General features: G+C 41.5%; 1 protein-coding gene across 5 annotated transcripts in view; it reads right to left on the reverse strand.

Annotated features, from left to right (window-relative positions):
* The window catches only part of NEIL3 (nei like DNA glycosylase 3), a 389,514-nt gene that overhangs the window by 29,905 nt on the left and 336,866 nt on the right, over window positions 1–22,743 (reverse strand). For 4 of the 5 annotated variants that reach the window (XM_067022467.1, XM_067022466.1, XM_059049080.2 and 1 more), the window contains 2 exons: window positions 9,842–10,039; window positions 1,218–1,345 (listed from right to left, as the gene is read on the reverse strand). In XM_067022467.1, coding sequence (XP_066878568.1) covers window positions 1,218–1,345; window positions 9,842–9,997 — 284 coding nt within the window. In that variant the 5' untranslated portion in view covers window positions 9,998–10,039. The remainder of the gene's footprint in view (window positions 1–1,217; window positions 1,346–9,841; window positions 10,040–22,743) is intronic. The other variant, XM_067022468.1, reaches the window with a different exon arrangement.

Genomic DNA, 22,743 nt, shown 5'->3' on the forward strand with positions numbered 1-22,743 from the left:
AGTCTGGTGGAGAACACTTGATGAAAACCTCCCTCTCGTGCCATAGAAATAAATCTGCACCTCACAACAGCGCATCAATAACCTATCAATGCTTTCAGCCATCTTACATGGATCCCACCGTGTCCTACTCTGTTCGGAGCAAAGCATTTTCAATCACACCAATCAATCTATTACCACAATAATATAGCCTGCAGTAGACCGCCGCTGCCGGAACCCAGAGGAGGCGTGTGCTGATGTTATCAATTCCAGACTAAGAAAAACCATGAAGGGGCAACGCCGTCCAAGGACAGCAGCTGCTGACAATGAAGAGACCACGTCAAAGGAAAAGCGTCACGTAAAGTCTGAAGTACTCTAAACATGCAATGGATGAGATGCAATAGATAACAATCATAGAGTCATATGATCCCTTTGCAACCATTATTCACCTTCACTTAGAAGCATGGGGTGTCCAGTAACAGAACTTTTAAGAAGGTGAAAACTGTTTAATATCTCACGGAAACATTAAAAAAGATTCAAATTTACAGTTTGCAATAGATTAGGCTAAACTCCGAGAAGACAGATTTGACAGACGTATTAATCCACAGGCCCTTTTTTGTATGTTTTGCAAAAATTAGATAGGTGATGACATACATTTTGACATTTTTATCATTAAGTCAACCAATGTGTCAGCCATGAATTTCCATAAGCACTGTGAAACAGCAGAGAACCGCTTACTTCTGTGCAAAGTTTTGAAATCTATAAATAAGTTTCCATTTCCGTACAAGGCTTCAGAGAAAGGAGAGAGAAAAATGTAAAAATCTAGAGAGACATTCAAACCAAACGAGGAGCTGTCATAACTATAAAGAGAATAATGTCGCTAAATGCAATAAATATTTGGTGAAAATGAGAGGGGAAAAGAGCAGCCCCGGGAGCTTGAGGAGGAGCCAAGCAGCGCTATAACGCGCTCCGATGTCCCCCGGGAAGCCCTGCCAGACGGTCGATCGTCTTCTTTTAAAAGAAATAAACTGACTAACCCTCCAAGGAACGATGACATCACAAGTTATTCTCCTTCTGCTTATTGCTTTCCGTGACAGAATCTCAACCTCTTGTATCAGAGCTCTCTTAAAAATGGAGCACTTTCTACGTGTTTGAATGTGACATGCAGCAAACTGCAAGAAAAGCCTTCTACACATCTTTAACCACAGAGAGAGAAGGGGTACTGTACAGATTTACCTTACCGTAAAGCTTTTGGCCCGAAGTACATAAAGAGCTCCTTCCCCAAAGTTTCCACGCCACTGTAAATGTGTCCATTAAACAGTCTCAAGAAATTCTGGCTGGAATCTTTATTATTATTCAGTGCAGCGGCCTAGGAGAAAATACATACACATATGTAAACACACACAAACTCGAAACAAAAATCATAATTTAATTCTTAATGTTTTTATATTACTTCATGCCCAGGTACACCCAATGAGAAGAATAATCTCCAACACAAGTCAAGTAACGTAATCAGCTGTTTACATACATTTTGTCAACTTACTAGGCAGTCATTTAAAAAGAGAGAGGCCAAATAAAAATTAAGTGGGAAAAAAAGTCACTGGCACACAATCAAAATGAACTTCTTCCAGGACCATATCGCTCTGTGCATACAAAAAGCACAGAAAAATGCTGTGAATGTTTTAAAGCTAAAAACTAGGGCACAGAGTCTTTCATTTCCAACGTGCAGCCACGGTCCTCGGAAGAGCATTCGGACACAAACAACTAAAAATGGTGGATAAAATAGGAAAACAAGACATTTTGACTTGTAAGGCAGTAAGGAAGAATAAGAGGTCAAAAACCAAGTAAAAGGGAGAGAGAACCCCAAAGGTAAGAAGCCCGCTTTTATCAGAAAGGCATTTCACCAGACGAAAGGAATGAGAGCTTTAGTCTCAGGGTCTTGTGGGGTACGGGGGATCAGAGGTAAAGCCCGGGGCCCCCCTGAGGAAGGGAATCTGCTTAGGGGGTCTGCTCCTCTCTCCCTCCCCAACCGCGATGTTCAGAATAAAGGAAAAAGAAACCCACTACCCCTTCCCCCATCAGCATGCAAAGCCAAACAACATATTGTTAGAATTACAACATGTGAACTGAACATTACCAAGAAGATCAAGGAAATTATAAACGTAAAATCTCAGTTCTTCTGTGGGTGAAGGAAAGGAATGGGGTGAGTTTAGATATCCCTTGAGAAGCCCTGCCAACCTATCATTTTTTTTAAAAAAAAAAGAAAGTCAATTGACTAGCCTTCCAAGTAACAATGACATAATGACATAGAAAATGATGACATAGATAATGCTCTTTTTCTTAAGCTGGGCAGTATGTATACTGGTATCATAAAAATATAAAACAGTTTTAGATACTGTCTGTGAGCAAATCACAACTTTCCCTCCACTTACGTTAGGATGTTACCATTCAGTGCTTCTCAGACTTTTGGTTTACAGACATCTGTCATCCTATACATTTCAGATGATATGTTCATTCTATTCTTTGACTAAATTGGTCCTTGTTTAAAAAAATTAAAAAAAAGACACAACTGTAGTATTTAGCTCCAAGGGATAAAGGGATGAGAGATGTTAAAAAGAAGAAAAAAAGATTGCAAACTGCTAGGGACTAAATTGTGTCCTCTCCAACACTCTTTCCGTTGAAATTCTTACCCCCATTGTGACCGTATTTGAAAATAGGGCCTTTAAGAGGTAATTAAGGTTTAATCGGGTCATAAGGGTGGGACCCTGATCCAACAGGATTAGTATCCTTGTAAGAAGGGACACCAGAGAACACACTCTCTTCCCCCTGTATAGTCAGAGGAAAGGCCGTGGGAGAAGAAAGTGGTATCAGCAAACCAGGAAGACAGCTTCACCAGAAACAACTGGCTGGAACCCTGGTCTTAAACTTCTGGCCTCCAGAACTGTAAGGAAATTAATATCTGTTGTCTAAGCCACCCAGTCTGTGGCATCTTGTCATAGCAGCCCAAGCAGATGAAGGCATGAATCCATTCACAGTTGTCATGGCTACAGCCAATGCCCAACTTTCCCAACTGCCTCAAGTTCAGAGACCTGGCTTTACACCTCTCCTTTGCACAATAAGAACTGCAGAACCAATCACAGACTTAGAGAGACCAACGAACGAACGCCCAGGAGTAATTAATAGTGACAGCCTTGCAGTTCTGCACGAACAAACGAACAAAAATCCTGTGGGAGATTCTAGCACCAGGAACTACAGACACGTGTCACCATGTCCTCGGAACATTTGCCTCTGACTTCTCTCTTCTTTCTTGGATGAACTCTAGTGCCAATTCACTGGACCACCAGGGAACTCCCAGAATTCGTTTTTTAATACTTGATGAGGTGCTCGGGCTTAAAATGACATGTTAGTATAAGCTCCTCCTTGCTCACATGTATTGCGTGTGTCCCTCTCTCTGGTACTGGAATTTCCCCACTGGAAAGAGGTTTCCAACCTGCCAAACCCAGCACAGTGTTTTCACCAACCACTATGGTGGGACTTAATAAACTGAATGATGATCTGTCTGTGACCTGTGTTTCTCCCTCATTTGTCCGTAAGCTCCTGGGGAAAAGTAACTGGTGTTTAATATCCCTGGGAGCCTCACACAATGCCTGGAATTCAGGAAACATCTGTGGGATTAATCAGATCGCTCCTTCTTTCCCTCTGAAAACTGCGTGTGGCTTTAAAATGAAGGGTTGCTGTCTTCCGCACCCATCATCCCACCTTGCTTTACCTTTCCCAAGGTTTCTCGGCAAAAACTTCTACTCTACCGCCTGTTGTATCTCCCTTGAAAGTTATGAACACCCTAGTCTCTTATTTTCTAATTATCTTCAGTGGAGTGAGGCTTAAATATAGGAGGACCAAATTCTCATGACTACCAAAAGCTAGATGGCTGTAAAATACTACATTTACCAGAGTTTCCCATAAAGTAAAAAGAACTTTACGGGAAGGTTTAGGAAGAGATTAATGTACTTTCAGCAACCAGTCCCAGCCTGTCCTGGTTTTTATTTAAGATGCCTACTTAGCATTTAAATGGCTGCTTTGAAAACATCTATTCCAATACCTTATTTGGGTTCTGAGAGAGGAGATTCAAAAAGATCTTTTTATCCAGTTGTCTATCACGTGAGCACTTGACCAAATCCTCTGATTCCCAGTGCCTTATCATTTCTAAAATTATCAGCTCTAGATAATATACTCAGGGCAAAGTAAAAATTTCAACTTATAATCGCCCTTCTCAAGCACCTGCACATATTTTTAACTGATTTTTTAAAACCCCATTTAGGGGAAATTCTGGTGTACCAGTGATGGGTTTGTTCCATTTATTTCGAGAGCGCCTGTGTACAAACTGGGAAAGGCTTTTGCAATAAACCAAAGATTTACAAGATATTCACTTGTCCTACTGTGGAATCTGGGGTTATCTATCACCTCTTTGTATAAGCTTCAGCTGTCCAGACAAATTCAAAAATTAACTTCCACAAGCCTATTATTTTTGCTGTAACTATATACAATGGCCCAATATATACTTGACTTTCTCATTTTGGCCCTTATAATACTATTACATTATTATTTGAACATTTCATCCTTTTTTTTTTGTTTTCCTGAAAGAGCGGAAAATCTCCTTTGCCACAATTTTAAGTATGATTGAGAAGGGTTCACCTTCCCATTTTCAAGTGGCTTAATAATATGAAATCGTCAAAACAACATATATCTTCGGAGACAGCGCATGATTTACTGTGCTGATTACCATTTATCCTGCCTATCCATGGGTGAACAAGGAAGATGAACTTTTCAGAACAGAGTAAGACTTCTCCATAGATAAATGTTTCAGCTCTAGTGCAGTTACATATTCCCCAGAGAGGAAGAAAATAATACCGTATTTACATTCATCGTCTGTCCTCCTTTTTGTCTCCCACATGCTTTACTTTCCTAATACAACGACACTTTCAGTAATCAGAAGTCACTTCTCTACCAATTTAAACCATCAAAGAACCTAGTTTTAAAATGGTCTCTAAGCCCCCAAATAGAGGTCTTTAGGTCCTTTCATCAAAATATATTCTACAGTTTTGTAAGAGCAGAGGCTATGAGCGCTTACTCAGAGGCTAAATGCTTTATACACAATATGAGGGCACCAAAAGATTACCCCCCTTCTTAAGGGAATAGGTCAAGCCTCTGATAAATGGGTCTGGTGAGAAAGCCCTGATGTAGGAGAAAAAGGAACAATTACCAGGAAGTTTACTTTAGCTCGCTAGGCACTAAGCTAAGAGTTTTACAAGTCCTCTCATCTAATCCTGACCAAGTAAGCAAAGATGTAAGTATAAGCACCTCCAGCTGAGGAAGTAACAAAGGAGCTGGAATTCAAAATCAAGATAATCGTACGTTCTTTTCTCTACATCACCCCCAATACTTCCGTCGTTTGGTGAAAGCTCCAATGGCCATGCAAAGTCATCTCCCTGAGTTTCCTCATCCTAAGCCTGTTATCTGTTCTCTGTTGACCCTTGCTCCATGACTCCATACAATGCTGAGTGCTGCTGATAATGACCCTGAGTCATCAAGGTGAAACCATTATCAGGATCCACTGAAGAAGGCAGCAAGTACTATAATGCAATTTTAAACCCCCTTTTTGGATTTAAACAAATAAGCTTCATTAGGCTGGAAAACAATCTCTGGATTAGCTCCTTCCCTTACATAACGGCAATAAAAATGAGCTATGATTCTTTCCCCCCACTGTGAAGAAGGGAAAGGAGGGAGGAAAACCTTTACTATGTGGCTTCATGATTTTCTTGTAAGAGGAATTTCCATTTAACATACATAACGAAATACATACTCATAAAGAAAGATTCTGAATTTATTTTTAAATCCTTCATCAAAACGACTTTTGCACTATTCAAAACTTGGCTCTTCTCCATCCATTCAAATGTTTACTAAACGCCTGCTCTGTTCAAGACACAGTGGAGGGCAGATCAAGATGAGGAAGAGCCAGCCACGCGCAGCAAACCTTAAGGAGGTGGTGGAGGAGCCAGAGGGTCACGTTCCAAAGGAAATGAATCCCTAGAAAGAAACTGTTGCACATCCCGTTTTGTGAAAGGAGGTTGAAAACGTATGCACATTGCATACCAATTTCACTAAAGTATTGTATCCACCCAACAATTAAAATCGGAGGACTGGCTCTTCACAGCTCGTTAACCAGACATGTTCATTTATAGGCCAATGTTGTTTCCTCCCATAAGGTTCCCAAGCTCCAACAGAGTTTCATGCAATGTGCTTACAGAGTTGCATAATTTTATGCTGACAAGACAATGGATCAAAACTCAGAGAAACAATATAGTGCATGCAGGACTAGCAAATGCCGAGACCTTCTATGGCTAGCCTTTCTTCTTCAAAATGAGCATCACTTGTCACAGGGAGACGTGCCTTAAAACGTGTTCTCTGTGAACTTCAAACTGCAGCAAAGAGGAAGGCTACACGCCACAGTAACTGGTTCACTACAGCGGTAGCTACGGAGGTGGTGTTTTTTTTTGGTACAATGATTATCTTGCGTTTAAATCCTTTATTTTAAATAGACAATTAATATTTCTTTAACTCTCCTTTGTATTTTTTCCTGTTTACTGCAATACAAAGAAGATTGTACGCAGTTATTTTTCAACTGCTGCCTTGTGAAAACTAATGACTTCAAGCCAGTAGCAGACACCTTTAAATAGCTTTAACTCAGGCATAAAGGCCTAGAAAACACGGGATCATTACCTGTTACAGTAATGATCATGCCAGAGATCTGTGACAACCTACCATGTTTTGGTGCAATTTACTATGGATCTAACAACCCTCTAAAATGCAAAGAACCCTTCATGTTGATAAAGATTATTTTTTTAGATCAAAGGCCCAGAAAGTGAAGCCATGGCAAAATATTTAGAATATTCCCAATAACCACAAAGGGATTATTCATTCCACACTGATTTTCAAAGCCAGTTCCCACAGAACCAGATCCTGATCCCAATCATAAAGGCCTCTTCTGACTTTTAATACCTCTTTATGTCAAGGTATTAAGCGTAACAGCTTTATGTTCAAGGCTTTTTTTTGTGTGTGTGTGTGGTATGCGGGCTTCACCGTTGTGGCCTCTCCCGTTGCGGAGCACAGGCTCCGGACGCGCAGGCTCAGCGGCCACGGCTCACGGGCCCAGCCGCTCCGCGGCACGTGGGATCTTCCCGGACCGGGGCACGAACCCGCGTCCCCTGCATCAGCAGACGGATTCAAGGCTTTTTATTTAAGGGGTATCTAGCTCATTTAGTACTGCTGCCAAGTGGTATTAATAATTGCCCAACCACTGACTAAGCATTTGTATTGTATTATCAGGCTGCACCGTGAACACGGGAATGGAAGCCATTAGGATTATCAAATTAGGTAAGAGAATCAACCAAACTGAACAAAACTAAACATGGTGGCAGACACCGCCAAAAACCTACGGTCTCGCTTCTCCGGTTAATAATGAGTAATCACCACTATATGCTGGGCAACATGGTGTTCCTGACAATGAATTAGCCATTTTCCTACTGAACCGTTTATAACTGAGGGGATCGATGGTTAGGAGTGTAGGCTTTGGAGTCTGAAAGCAGGGGGCGGGGGTCAAACCCTGGTTCACCCCTTCCTGGTCATGTGATCTTGGGCAACTTAATTATTTAAACTCACTCTGAGCTTCACATTCCTCATCTGTAGAATCAGGTTAATCCTTTATCGCGGGGTTATTATTTCTTGTAACGAAATGAAATGGAACAGTTCTTCAAAAGCACTTTACGCCTTGCTACTAAAGATAATCACAAACTAAAGGGAATGTTCATGCTGTTTGGGCCTAAATACCAATGAGGTGATGTCTAGTTAAAACATTAAGTGGGATTCTCACAGAAGGAAGTTTATCTAACTCATTTTTGTATCCTCGGGAGCAAGCTTAAGACCTAATACAAAATACATTATTGTTGAATGATGTAAATGATGGTATCTGTAACATATTCATGCCATAGGTACCAAGCCCTACTGCCTTTACTTCCGAAAGAGCGACTCTGATCCCTTCTCTTCACCTCCGCCACCAGCACCCTCCTTCCAAGGCCCAGGCACGCCTCCCTGGATTCCTACAGTCCTCGCATAACTGAGGAAGCTGCATCTACCCTGCCTTTCCTCCACTCTTTTTATTTTACCTTTGCAAGGCCGAGGGATCTTTTGAAAGTGTCGATGGATCTTATCACCCTTCGAAGACCCCATTACTCCTAAAATGAATAAAGTCCCTACCCAGGTCTACAAAGATCTCGAGCGTCGGACTCCACCCCACCAATCCCAATCCTGTCTTATTTCAAACCACCTTCCTTCTATCTCATCCTCCCTTTTCCAGCCACACCAGGTTTCTTTCGATCCCTCATATATTCGCAGCTCTCTTCCTTTGCTATTCTTCTGCCTGAAACGAAACGTTCCGCCTGCCAACCTTCAGTTCAGGTCTGCATATCTCCTCACCCTTCATACCTCAGCTTAATTGTTACTTTCTCAGCAAAGCTTTCCCTGAACTTCCTGTAAGTTCTTATGGAACCGTGTATCTCTTCTCCAGAGAAGTTATCAATTTATATTTCTTTCTGATCTTACTTAATGAATGTCTGTGTATCTTCCCAACTAAAGAATAGACTCCACAAGATGAAGTGTTAGTTTTTTCCCCAGGTTCCTTGAGTATTCAAAACTTTGTTGAATGAGTGATTTTTCTAAACATCAATATTCTTTCAGAGACCACTCAAGATCCATCTCTGTGGTACCCTGAAATGATTTTGAGAGAAACGCTACAATAAAAGACTAGGTGCTGGGTACTAACTGACATATAAAGTCAAAAATAAATAAAATACAAGGGCAACTGGAAGGAGATGCAAAACTTACTCTTTTTCCAAGTCTGAAAATTTATTTTCTCAGACTTAGAACCTCATTTCTTTCAAGTGGTAAGCATATGCTAATTTCATAGCAGGCAACTTTTTCTTCCAGGACCAAAGGTTCTAATGAAGCTTTGCAGGAGAAACTGAAATACAGCGCAATACTGCATGCATCCATGAAATACAATCATCCGTACATCTATCTAAAGGGCTTTTAAGGCACGATGGCTTAATCAGAATATTTCTAGTTCTAAATTCTAATTTAGTTCTAAGTTCTAAATTCTTACCAAATGAATACCACACCACGTGGAATACATGCCTGGGTGGCAAGAAGCTGTGCTACCATTTCCTTTAAAAAGCAATAAATTCACTTAAGGGAACCAGAACGGGTTTCACTGCCCCTTCATTAGGCGGCAATATTAAGTTGAGTGGGAAGGTTGGTGCTAAATCTTCTATGTGAAATTTCAGAATTATATATTAGTTGTGATACATTTTCAATTGCAGAATATTAGGCAAGCGAGAAACTAGAATTTTATCCTACAAAGCTCATTGTCTTAATAATGTGAAGAAAAAAACACGTCAGGGGGTGCCGAGATCTGATAACATTAACAGCAGAAAACGCAGCTCTAGACAGAAGGAACCACCTTTCGCTGGGCTGTAAGGAAGTTAAGTGACCTGGAATTAAAACACCTTCCATCACTCCCCGCCCGGGCGTCTCCACGGCAGCCTTAGCCCAGCGGCCCAGCAGCTCTCAACTGCGCAGGCGCAATAGCAGGGCCTTCTCCCTCCGGTGAAGTCAAGGTCAGCTTTCGGGAACGCGGGGCCCCAGGGAGCCTGCACCAGAGCAAAGAGATGACACTTTGGACCCTGGAAACCCGATGGAGTTTTTATTCCACTTCGCCCTGCTGGTCCCCTCGCAAGATATAGGAGCGGCTCACCTGTGAGGAGCCCGCAGCCCCAGAGGCCGCGGGCGGCGAGCCGGGTCCCCCCGGGCTCTGCAGCGCTCGGCCCCGCATGTCCGTCACCGCCTGGCCCGGGCGCACTCGCGCCCGAATCTTCTCTCCATTGAGAGTACAGCCCGGTCCTTCCACCATCTCCCGGGCCGCCCTGTGCCCCACGAGGCTGCAACGGCCCTGCTGAGAAAACTACCGCGCAACCTCACCTCCGCGCGGGCACGTACCTCGGCCCCGAGGAAATTCAAATCTCCCGCGCGCCGGCCCCGCCCCGGAAGCCCCGTCCCGGAAGCCCCGCCCCCGTCCGCGGGTCGGGCTCCCGGGCGCAGGCGCAGTGGCTCAGCGCCGCCGGGCCGGGACGCGGGATTACAGGGAAGGAAACGTGAGCGCTGGCTCAGCCCACCTACCACCCACCCGGGCTGAATCGTAAAAGCGGAGGCAATTGGAACCCCAGAAGCTCCAACTTGTTCTTTGCTCGGAGGTTTTGCCTTTGTCTTTGAGCTGCTCCGTACACCCACATTTTGGACCTTATCCTCTTATTCTGCCCTAAAATCCGAGGTTGCCCGGCAGGCCTTTGCTTGCCCTCTTTGGACGTGTGTGGCCGAGGAGGGAGTCAGAGGAGGGTTTTAGAGCGGGCAGCTTTTGCTTTTTCTCTTATAGGTTTAGCATGTTTTAGAAAACGTGGCCTTATATGCCAGATCTATTTTAGTGTGGATTTTAAAATCCTCTTCATTTTTTGATAGCTGAACTAAGCGAGACCCTACCCAAATTCATGCAACCGTTCCATTTTGTGATGAACGCTATTTGAAATTGCTTTGTAAAAGTCAGGGCTCTATATAAATCAGAGGGCAATACATAGCTTTTCAAATTTACACAAGGATGTATGCATGTAAATACATAAAGATAAGAAGGTCTCCATACAATTTTTTTTAAATGAAAAAATCTAATTTTTGAAAACTAAAACCACATTAAAACACAGTGTCAATTTATAAGTGATTTAATAAGCATACCACTGCTGTCGTTAAACCAGAAAAATATATGTAGTAGAGACTTGAATTAGAATATATTACTAAAGACTGGAATTCAAAAATTTGAAAAGTAATAAGTTTCTGTAGGGAGAGATTAGTGGTCAAAAGTTAGCTGGATCAGGTTCAGAATTCTTTCTTCCTTGCTTAATTGTTTTTTTGTTTTTTAATAAATTTATTTATTTTTGGCTGCGTTGGGTCTTCACTGCTGCATGCGGGCTTTCTCTAGTTGTAGTGAGGTGTGGGGGCTTCTCATTGCAGTGGCTTCTCTTGTTGCAGAGCAGGGACTCTAGGCACATGTGCTTCAGTAGTTGTGGCTCGCAGGCTCTAGAGCGCGGGCTTAGTTGCTCCAAGGCATGTGGGATCTTCCTGCACCAGGGCGCAAACCCGTGTCCTCTGCATGGGCCGGCGGGTTCTTAACCACAGCACCACCAGGGGAGCCCTTCTTGTTTAATTGTTGTTTACTCTTCTAGGTCAAGTTACTAAATAATCAAGGAAGAATCCTATTCCCTACAACCCAGATTCAGTCATAATCTCTGCCCTTTGATGGAAGACAATCCTCATACACCTTATTCACGTTTACCTTTTTATTCATTTATTTTGCTACCTAAAAAATTATCCCATTTGTTATTTCAGAGTTTCTGCAGGTGACAAATTTGGCAGGGGTCTGGCTCAGTGGTGCTGGCTCAGTGCTTGTCGAGCAGTTGCAGCCAAGACATTGGCCAGGGCTGCAGTCATCTAAAGGTTTGATTGTAGCTGGAAGATCCACTTCTGAGATGGCTCTCTTGCATAGCTGTTGGCAGAAGGCTTTGGTTTCTCATTTTATGGGTCTCTCCATAGGGTTGCTTGGCTGTTTTCCTGACATGGCAGGTGACATCCCCACAGTGTGTGATCCAAGCCGGAAGGCAAGGAGGAAGCTGTACTGTAATGGCCTCTACCGCCTAGTCTCTGAAGTGGCACGCCCACACCTTCACTCCTTTGGTTCGTTAGAATCCAGTCATTCGGTACAGCCCACAACGGGTAAAGGAGGGGAATTAAGCTTTATCCCTGGAAGGGAGGAGTATCAAATAACTTGTGAACATATTTTAACGCCATCACAATCTTCATTCATCCGATTGATTCATCATGAACTTATTCTCTTTAGCTGTTGTGTACTGGGGCACATTCAGATCCAATAAAATCTTTAACCTGAATTAGGTTTACCGTTCTCCAGAGAGCTGAGTAAGAGCTGGGAGTAACGCTGAAGACACTGAGAGACGTCACTATGTGCCCCTGCGAGGCCAAGCCAGAGTCTGTTTATCTGTGACGAGACTCTGAGTCTTTGTCTCTTTTTTATCCTTCCTTACATGCAATTAAGAGCGAAATCGCATGCACTCTGCATCTGCAGTGTTTATAAAGTCATCTCACCATTGCAAGCAAACCTTCCCTGGTGTAGACTCGATTTCTTCTGAAGCATTACTTATTACTTGATGACTTTATAAAAGTCATTCATTTTCTCTAAAACACATTTTTTTCTTATGTAAAATAAAATATACGTTTCTTCTAAACCTCCACATGATTTTTTGGGTCTTAATTCCCAAATAGCATAACATACACGAAAGCACTTTGCAAACACACACTACAAATTCAAGGAATTAAGATAAATTCCATTTGCTCTGCCCAGAATATGCTCTGTACTTTGTTTCTTGGCTCATGCTGTTTTTCTGACCTTTTTGTAACCTTGTCTTCATCCCAGTTTACTGAAATTTTTTCTCCCAATTTTTAAGTCCTAATTGAATGCATATCCTCTAAGAAACCTTCCAGGTACACTTTACAAATGAAGGAATGGAGAGGGCCGCGGAGAGGTTAGGTAGCGTGCTCAAGGTCACAGAGTTGGGATCCAACCAGGCAAGCCAAGGTCTTAGCCAAATGTTTTCACCAGCGTCGCTTCCATGACACTAGCCCTCAATCAAATATTTTTAAGAACAACTTGTGAAATGGTGGTGTAGAGGAAAAGCACCTTTTAGGCAGCCTTATATGGGAATTAAGGGCAATCTGAAAACCTTCCTTTAGCGTATTAAGTTTTAACATATTCTGGATAATGAAACTTTGTTTTTACCCTTCTCCTTACAAGGTCTGTGTGCAGATTTGTAGTTGGAATGATAAAAATGTAGCACGGGGGAAATTTCATTAATTTCTGTGTTTTACATAAATTACCTGAATATATTTAACAGGTAGAGAGATAACATCCATCCTCTCTGAACACCTTCTTAATTTTAGCTCTGAATAGAGGAAACAGTCATTAGTGAACATTACGGGCAGGTGTTTTCAGTGGTATTTTCTAAAGAGTCTCCAGTTTATACCCATTAAGAGAAACTTCTAACGTTAGATTACAAGAATAATAAAATGCACAAAAGCAGAAACCGTTTTTGACACTTTCATTGTTTGAAGCATATACCAAATGCTGGGACTTTGCAAAACAGTGGGGGGTTTTGTTCCATTGTGAAGGCTGGAAGAGCCAGGTGACAGTTTTCTGCTTGCAAAGTCAAAATCTAAATTGCAGAATCAACCATGGGCTTCTGGGTAACTTACGAAACCGCCCTGACATACCTAGCCTTTTCACAGTGATGTGAAATCTAGGATTGGGTGCTTTGATTTTGCCAGATTCTCCATGGAAGGGATTTTTCTAATTTCTTTCTTTCTTTTTTTTTTTTTTTTTTTTTTTTTTGTGGTACGCGGGTCTTTCACTGTTGTGGCCTCTCCCGTTGCGGAGCACAGGCTCCAGACACACAGGCTCAGCGGCCACGGCTCCCGGGCCCAGCCACTCTGCATCACGTGGGATCTTCCCGGACCGGTGCATGAACCCGTGTCGCCTGCATCCGCAGGCGGACTCTCAACCACTGTGCCACCAGGGAAGCCCTAATTTATTTCTTAATTTAAGCATATTTAGTAAGCAAAGGTAGTTTCTGAGCATAAACTTAATCTGGGGGAAAATAATTAACTAAATAGTTGTTACGCACTCATAAAAGAGCCCAGATAATCTCTTTGTGAGGGGTTCTCTCCATGAGAGAGGATAGGAGAATTAATTCATTTTCTATTTTGAAATGGAAAAGCAAGTTATTTTTTGTCCATATCTTGGAGCAACACTCTTCATCGGTCTCAGGCACTGGAGAGCGTATGCAAGTTGAGGCTTGGAATCCGCCATTTATTCATTCATTCAAAAAGCAGTGCAATTATTGGGCACCTAATTTATTGCAGGAAGAGTGCTAGATCCATGGATACAGATAGAAGTCGGAGATCTAAGCAGCTCGCCAACTCGTGCAGCGAGAAGAGGAAATAAACACCAGCGTGCTGACAGGTAACCTAAGGGTGCTCCCGGCAGACACGGGGAGGAGACCTCGGTTTTCCGACATCTCAGCTAAATTTTGAGGAGACATAAATAAAAGTTTCTTGCATAAAGGATAGGAGAAGGGGGTTTTTAGGCAGATAGGGGAAACGTATTTTACAACGCCAGGAGGTGTGAGAGAACCTCATATCTGGGGGAACCACAAGAAAGTCTGGAGGACAGGAGGACAGGGAGTGAGGGCAGACGGGGCCAAGAGAAGTCAGGAAAGCCAGATGACGGAAAAGCTGAATGCTGTGCTAAGAAGTATGGGGAACAAATAGAGAATTCTATGCAGGAGATGGACATGCTTAGCTCTGCTTTAGTAAGTGAGCCCCAGAACGGTGTGAAGCAGTGGGTCTCAACCGGTGACACTTGGTCACAAGTAGGGGGAGGGGTACTACCCGCATCTCACGGGTCGAGGGCAGGGATGCTACTAGACATCTAACAACGTGCAGCACAAGCCACCACAGCAGATCGTTAATCACCCAGTCGAGAAAGTGTTACCAGCACCAAGGTTGAGAAAGCCTGGGGCGGTCGGCTGAACAGGGCTCCCCCCAACCCTAACGTGCTTATGACCTAATCCCTGGAATCTGTGAACACAAATGTCCTTAAATGGCAAAAGGGATTTGACAGATGTGAGTAAGTTACGGATCGTGAAATGAGGAGATGATCCTGAATTATCTGAGTGCACCCAGTGTAATCACAAGGCTCTGATAAGAGGGGGTGTGAGGGCCAAAGACAGAGAAGGTAATGTGAGGACAGACCCAGTCAGTGAAGGAGAAGGATGATGCTTTTGAAGCTGGAGGAGGGAACGAGAAGCCTAGAAACGCCGGCGACCTCCCAAAGGAGCAGCCCTGTTGACACCTTGACTCCAGGCCAGTAAGACTGATGTTGGACTTTTGCCCTTCAGAAAAGTTAGAGAATAAATCTGTGTTATTTTAAGCTGCTAAACATCAACGACTTAGAGCAGCAATAGGAAATTAATGTATCTGTCTCAGAGAACAGGACAGATGGGAAGTGAATCTTGATGCAGAATAAACAGTAAGCAGGTGTCAATATTGCCAGGCACTTATCTGAGCACTGGAGACACAACAGTGATTGAGGCAGGAAAAAAAATTCTACTCTCCTAAAACCTATAGTTCTTTTTTTTTTTTTTTTTTTTTTTTTATGTGCGAGTTCTCATTATAGTCTAGGAAATAATGTCTGTATAATGCTAACTTCCTTTCCCAGTCCATCATACATCAGCTAACTTTCTCTAAAACTTGAGAGTTTTGCTTTTGACTTATTCGAATTTATCAGTACTTTACGTTATGGTTTCTGCTTCCCCCTCTAGTCCAAGGTATTTTAACGTCATAAAAATACCTTCCTACATTTTTCTATTAACTCTGTTTATAGTTTTATTATGATAGATTATTATTCCTACTTACCCATTCACTTCTTCGGATCACTATTATTAACCCTGTCCTCCCATGTGTCCCTGTAAAGGAACAGACTTCACCACACCATTGTCGGGACAGGCCACTGGACGATCTTTGGCTGATTGAATGCAAGTTCTTTTATCTGATCATAAACTTGTGAGGGAGAAATAAAATGACTATTGCTGGAAGCCACTGAGACCTTGGGATGGTTCTTGGTGCAGCTTACCCTCAGGAAGTTTGACTGAAACATTTATGTTTACATTTAGGCCCTTTAGCTATGATGCCATCATTGTTATATGCAGTTATCCTTTGTACATAAGTCTGTTTGGTCTTCCTATCCTGTTTCATTGATCTGTCCGGGTACCAATTCAACACTATTTTTAGTCCTGTGATATTATAATGTGTCCTAATATTTCATGAGTTTCCACTTTTAGTCTTCCTTCTCAAAATTATATTTATTAGCTTTGTAAGAATGTGTAAACTTCATTATATTTAAAATCAGTTTCATGTTCTCTTGCAAATTCTGAGATACTGATTATATATATACATTTAGTTCATAGATAAACGGGAAACCGTTAATAGCTTTACAATGTGAACATGCCTTCTTTTATTAAGGTCTCATTTGATTAACTTTAGAAATCTTATACATGTCTCTGTGAAGAGGCTGTGCTTTCTTCGTTGGTCTAATTCCTAGGATTTCATAGTTTGGGTTGATATTTTGAGTGGCATATTATCTTCTCTTATATTTTTAGTTGGTTTTTTACTATGTAAGGTGCTGGACTCCAGTGTAAAGTATACCCAACTGAGGAAGAGAAGAAAATATTAGTGCCTCTATAAATACTTATTTTTTATTTCATTTTAACATTTTAATTTTTAGGCAAATAGTACCTTATGTATTAATACATGAGTTCAATAATAATAATAGCTAATTTTTATGAGACACCAACTCTGTGCTATTCAAATGCTGTCCAAGTATTAATTCACTTAACCCTCACAATATCCTAGGTGGTAATTTTTTTCTTCTCATTTTATAGGCAAGAAAAATGAGGCAGAGAGTGGTTAGGTGACTTGTCTAAGTTCACACAGGCGTAAATGACTGAACCAAGATGTGAACCCAAGGCAACCTTGCTTTCTATTTCTACACTACGTTGTTTGTAAAGTACATAATTGCAGTTTACAAATAAACACTGGGATCATACTGGGCTCATAAAACGAGTTGGTTTGCTTTTTGAAGGCAAGAATTGTATGTTTTTTAATGTTTATTTATCAAATTTTGGAGGAACCAGTATTTTGAGACCAGTGGTGTAGAAAAATGCCATTAATCTTTAAAGTTTATCTTGTATCTGGCAATTTCACTTATGTCTTTTATTAGATACACTCACTAATTTGTTCATTCTGTTGGGTTTATCATTGCTAATTATTTTCCTTGTCTCATTGTTTGGGTTTAGGGCCTTCAGTGCCATACTGAATAGCAGTGGTGATAAAATATATCCTTGCTTTGTCGAGTTCAAAATCTCTTCAATAAACACTATCTAGCTGAGTCTTTACAATGAAGACTTTTATTAAGTTAAAGACGTTATATTTGCTCCCAGTTTTCTTAGTTTCTTTTGCTTTCTCATTAAATAAGTGTAAAATTTATGAAATGCTTTTTCTGTATCTACTGAGGTGATACATTTTTTTTTTTTTGGTCCACTGTCATGGTGAATTACATTGATAAAGTTTTGATCAGTAAGCCACTGTACCGTTCCTGAGATAATTCCTACAAATTCACACTGTATTGTTCTTAACAGACGATGTTTACTTGGCTAATATTTTATTTAGTATTTTCTTATCTGTGTTAAGAAGTGGACTATTTTCCTTTTTCGTTTGTATTGTCCTTATATAGTTTTAATATCAAGATATTAAGCTCATAAATGACTTGCGCAGTTTGGGGTTTTTCTGGAAAAGCTTTTATATGGTAAAATTATCTGCCTTTTAAAGTTTCACTTAACCTCTAAAGGACCTAATTTCAACTAACTCCGAGGTATTTGGTTACCTAAGAAGAAAAAGAAGGATACCAAGACTGTCCGATGGCATTTTCTAGAGTTATCTTATTTAGTCAGTTAAATATCTTCTGCAATTCATCATAAGATAAGTGAGCTTTAAAGCTTCACAGTAGAATTTTGAAATATGTAGTATCTGGCAATTTCGGAAAAGATTAGGAACATTAGCGCTTTTGTATATTTGCTTCACGGCACTGTCATTTGGTTGGCAGCCATTTTTGCAGGGCGTTTCCTCACAATTCCTGTCAGATTACTAATGAAAAGAATTCAGATAACTACGTCAACATAAACTAAGTTCTACTGAGTAAACTGAGAGACGAAAAGGAATCAGGTCTCAGAAGGCAATTACTATAAACATTAGATTTCTGGTGCGGACCACATTTGTTCTAGTGAGAAGTTAACATCAAGGATATCCTGCTTCAAAAATGTGGCATTGCACAGGAAATTAAGCTCAATATTTTGTAATAACTATGAGAGAAAAGAATCTGAAAAAGAATATATATATATATATATATATATATATGAAATGGAGTCACTTCGCCGTACACCTGAAACTAACACAACATTGTAAATCAATTATACTCCAACAAAAAAAAAAAAGAAAGAAGAAATCATCATGTTGTACACTTGAAATATATTTTTAAAATGCGGCATTGTCACTTGAGGCAAAAAAAAAAAAGGCAACTATTATTTGCCTTGATTGGGTCAGAATGTGGGGAAGGGTTTAGTGAAGTGCCCTCCTTAATGAAGTAAAAGCTGAGAACGGAAATCTTCATAGCTTTCAGGGAGCAACTCAGACAGGGACTTGGTCATTTTAGACCAAGGATCAAGACTGTAAGAGGTTTGCAATCTTCTTAATTGCAGATTCATCGTTGTTATTTTAAATGACGGCCCGTTTCATGTAATGAAGTTACTGGAAAACTCTTAAGACCTTAGCAGGCTGTGTGCTCTTTTAGGAACGGCAAGGCCTTTGGAGAAGTGGAAGCAAAACAGAGAGGGAGGTGACAGCAAACAAGACAAGCAGAGACTGAGCCACTACAAAGAAGAAAAAGAGCACAGGAAATTGTCCTGAGCCTGAGAAAAGACCTGAAGTTTAAAACAGAAATGCTTGGATTCGGTCATTATGCCACGCTATCTATACTTTGTAGACATTCCAAGTTTGGCTGGGTTGCACTGGGGCCTGATGTGAAGCTGGGTAGCTGCGATAGCTGTGAAATGACAGCAACACATGGACCTCGCTAGCATGAAGCAACCAAAGGTGTGCACGGTTTCGGGAAAAATCCTCAATCCGGAGCTTGACAGACCATACAGAAGCAGGTTACATCATTAACTAAAGGTCAGATATAAATACAGTGAGCTTGTCTGAGACAGTCGGGCATGCTCTAGCCTTCTCAATCACATTCATCTACCTGGGAGATAACCTGTCAGCTATACGTGTGTATCCATCTCTACCTCTGTAACAGAACAAACAACAATCTCAAGAGACGACTGACCCCGATCTATTGTATTTGATGTCTTATTGAGAACGCAATGGGCCTAATATAGTAAAATAGATTTATATTCCAAGCAGAACAGCAGGGCCCAGTTCAGCAGACAAATATAAGGTCACTTCTTGCCAAAGTGACAGCATATATAATTTAGCATATATAATTTTAATCAGCTACCCAAGTCAACAGAAAAACTTAGTCTTAAGTAATTTGTAGATGTCTTGAAACCCATTTAAAAAACTAGAACAATATTTTGACATTGTTCATATAATGCAGACAGGGCTCAAAGTTTATCTGTTAAACCTCAAGAAGGATTCTTTGCCATTTCTGATCTAATCATTATTGGCTTGGACCCCATTTGGACTAGTGATTACTTCACAACAGGCTCTATTTTCCATTATTAATCTCTTAAGACTTGAAAAGTTTATCAGACCCAAAGCTATTAGATATTTCGAATTCTGTACTTTTTGCTTACTTGCTATATATTGACTCCTAGTTTTTCTTTCTGTTCCACTATTTTCATTCGTGAAGCAACTGGAAAACGTGAGTGTGTGTGTGTGTGTGTGTGTGTGTGTGTGTATGCGCGCACAAGTAGGAGTTTTATAATCTTTCAGGAATAAGCACTCACGTCCACAAAATATTCAAATTTAAGTTACCAGAGCTGAGAAACACTGCCTTCTGTTCCTGTGCTAACTCTCAAGTAGGGCATCCAGAGCCATATCCTAAATGCCGGCTGGAGCTGCTCTCTGTCTTAGATGTGGACGTTCACATCCGTAGATATCCGCGTGGAAGCTTGATTGTGAACGGGTTGATTAATTCCCCAGCACACGCATGTGGGGATTTGCTTCTGAGGTTCAGTGCGCATGCGGAAGGGATTCGCACTGCACTTTGGGAATTCAAAACTCCCCAAGAGAAAAGAGTTAAAAGCCTGACGTCAACTCAGAGACAAAAGGCCAAGGCAGTTACAGAAACACGTTTGCAGAGATACCAGATAAGAAAATAATTTTGTACAAACTTCGCCTTGTAATGTCTTTCAAACTGTGCAGGAAGTCGAACTGTTTGACAGAAGGGCAGTCAACAATCTTCCTCTGTATAGTGGCTTCCCTGGTGGCACAGTGGTTGAGAGTCCGCCTGCCGATGCAGGGGACGCGGGTTCGTGCCCCGGTCCGGGAGGATCCCACGTGTCACAGAGCGGCTGGGCCCGTGGGCCGTGGCCGCTGGGCCTGTGCGTCCGGAGACTGTGCTCCGCAACGGGAGAGGCTGCAGCGGTGAGAGGCCCGCGTACTGCAAAAAAAAAAAAAAAAAAAAAAAAATCTTCCTCTTTATAGCCTGGATTTAATGTTTCATTTTAGAAAAATGAGTGATATTCAAAGAGAAAACCAGTGCTTGCAGGACTTCTGATCACCAAAATGACGCCAAATGGGTGAAAGTCTGCACTGAGTTCTTTGCATGATAACGTGGAAAGTTCTGAAGTTTATTTTTTGAAAGAAATTGTTCTAGAAGAGTAGAAAGTGTGAAAGTATAACTCAGGCAGAAGTTTGAATTTGGCTTCTGACAGAGTAATGAGCCTCTTAATACTTGATCTTTTCAAAGTTCGGCTGCATATCACAGAAACACAATTATGGCAGCTTAACCAAATAGGGGTTCCTTGTTCTTATACGGTAAGCCTGGACGTAGGCAGGCCAGGGTGGTGTAGCAGCCTTGCAACATCGTCAACATCCTGGATTTATTTTGTCTTTCCGTTCCTTCATTCGCACGTTTACTCGGCGGTTGCGAGACACCTCTGGCCCCCCTTCTGTACTCCAAGCAGGAAGAAAAAGCAAGCCGTGAAGAGGAAGGCTGGCACCTGCGTCAGGAAAGCAAAACGACACAGGAATTCCTGGTTAGGTTCCAGCCAATCCCACCGACGAAGCCACGTCATACGGTCAGCCTTTGCTGTGATCGAGTCTGAGAAAGGGTAGGGTCGGTTTGATTTGGTGTTTTTGTTTGTGTGTCTTTTGGCTGCATTGCCCATCAAAGCTGCAAACAAGGGTTCTTTTAGTCAAAACAAAGGAGAGCGTGGCTCCTGGATAGACAAGCAGCGTGCTGAGCCCCCGGTGCGGTGTCCTGACCGGTGACCGTCCTGAGCTGGCCCCGCCCCGACGCTCCCACCGCTGTTTTGTACACTGCGCCCCCTTGTCTTTCTTTTGCTCGGCTGGGAGTAGATTTTGTTCAGCACAGCTCCGGTGCACAGAGCTGCAGTTCTCGGGGAAGAACGACATTCTGAGAGCTTGCAGCCCCAGAGCCCGTGCCTCCACAGGCTCGCAAACCACAGCAATGATGAGCGGCCGCCCACGACCCGTCCACGTGGAGAGGCCGTCCAGGTGCATCAGACTGCGAGCCCGGAGGCGAGGTCTAGAGCAAGCCTGGCGTCGTTCTCCACGCGGGGCGGCGCTGAGAGCTGAAACTTCAGGGATGAGCCGTGGGGACAGCCAAAAGCCCAAAGCAAACACTGGTAGAACTAACAGGAAAAACCTAACGGAGACTTTAACATCCCTTGTCAAGTGCACACAGTGCAATCTCCAAGAGAAACTCTATGCTGGGAAAGAAACACATTCAATAAACTTAAAAGGCTTGATTTTTAAAGCATGTTAACTGACAGTAACAGACTCAAATTAGAAATCAATAACACATCTAGATAAGCCTAGACGTTTGGAAATTAAAGAACTCCCTTCTAAATATCAAAGAAGTCAAGGGGAAAAAATCACAAAGAAAATGAAAACTCGATCTGAGAAAAATTATAATGAAAATATAGCCTATGAAATGTTACGGATGCTGTGGGGTGTTGCTGAAGCAGTACTTAAAGGGAAATTCTTAAACTAGGAAAGAAAAAAGACGTAAGATCACTCTAAATTTCCACCTTGAGACTCTGGAAAAAGACAAGCAATTTAAACCCCAATATATAAAAGGACAAAAATAATAAACATAAGACTGGAGATCAAGTAATATAAAACAAACAATGGAGGAAATTCACAAAACCAAAAGTCAGTCCTCAGAAAAGGTTAATAAAATATTTTGATAAAGACAAGAAAGTTAAAAAGAAAACCAAAGCTATTTCTTTCAGAAATAAATGAGAGTTTGGTTTTTTCCATATATTATAGATATTAAAGGAATAATAAGGGAATATTTTGAACAACCATATACCAACATACATGACAATTTAGACGAGGTGGACAAATTCCTTTAAGAGCAAGTTACCAAAGCTAACAAAATAGGAAATCTGAGTAGTACCATGATAATGGAGTTGAATCAAAGGGAACTCTACTCAGTGCTCTGTGGTGACCTAAACGGGAAGGAAATCCAAAAAAAGAGGGGATATACGTATACATATAGCTGACTCAGTTTGCTGTGTGGTAGAAACTAACACAACATTGTAAAGCAGCTAAACTGCAGTAAAAATTAAAAAAAAAAAAAAAAAGAATCTTAACCACAAGTAGAACTTGAGTCTCAAATGGCTTTATTGGTGAATTCTATCAAACTTTAAAAAAGCAAATCCTGCAGATAATTTCACA

This window comes from Kogia breviceps, chromosome 20 (assembly GCF_026419965.1).
Source record: "Kogia breviceps isolate mKogBre1 chromosome 20, mKogBre1 haplotype 1, whole genome shotgun sequence".
Classification (NCBI taxonomy): domain Eukaryota; kingdom Metazoa; phylum Chordata; class Mammalia; order Artiodactyla; family Physeteridae; genus Kogia; species Kogia breviceps.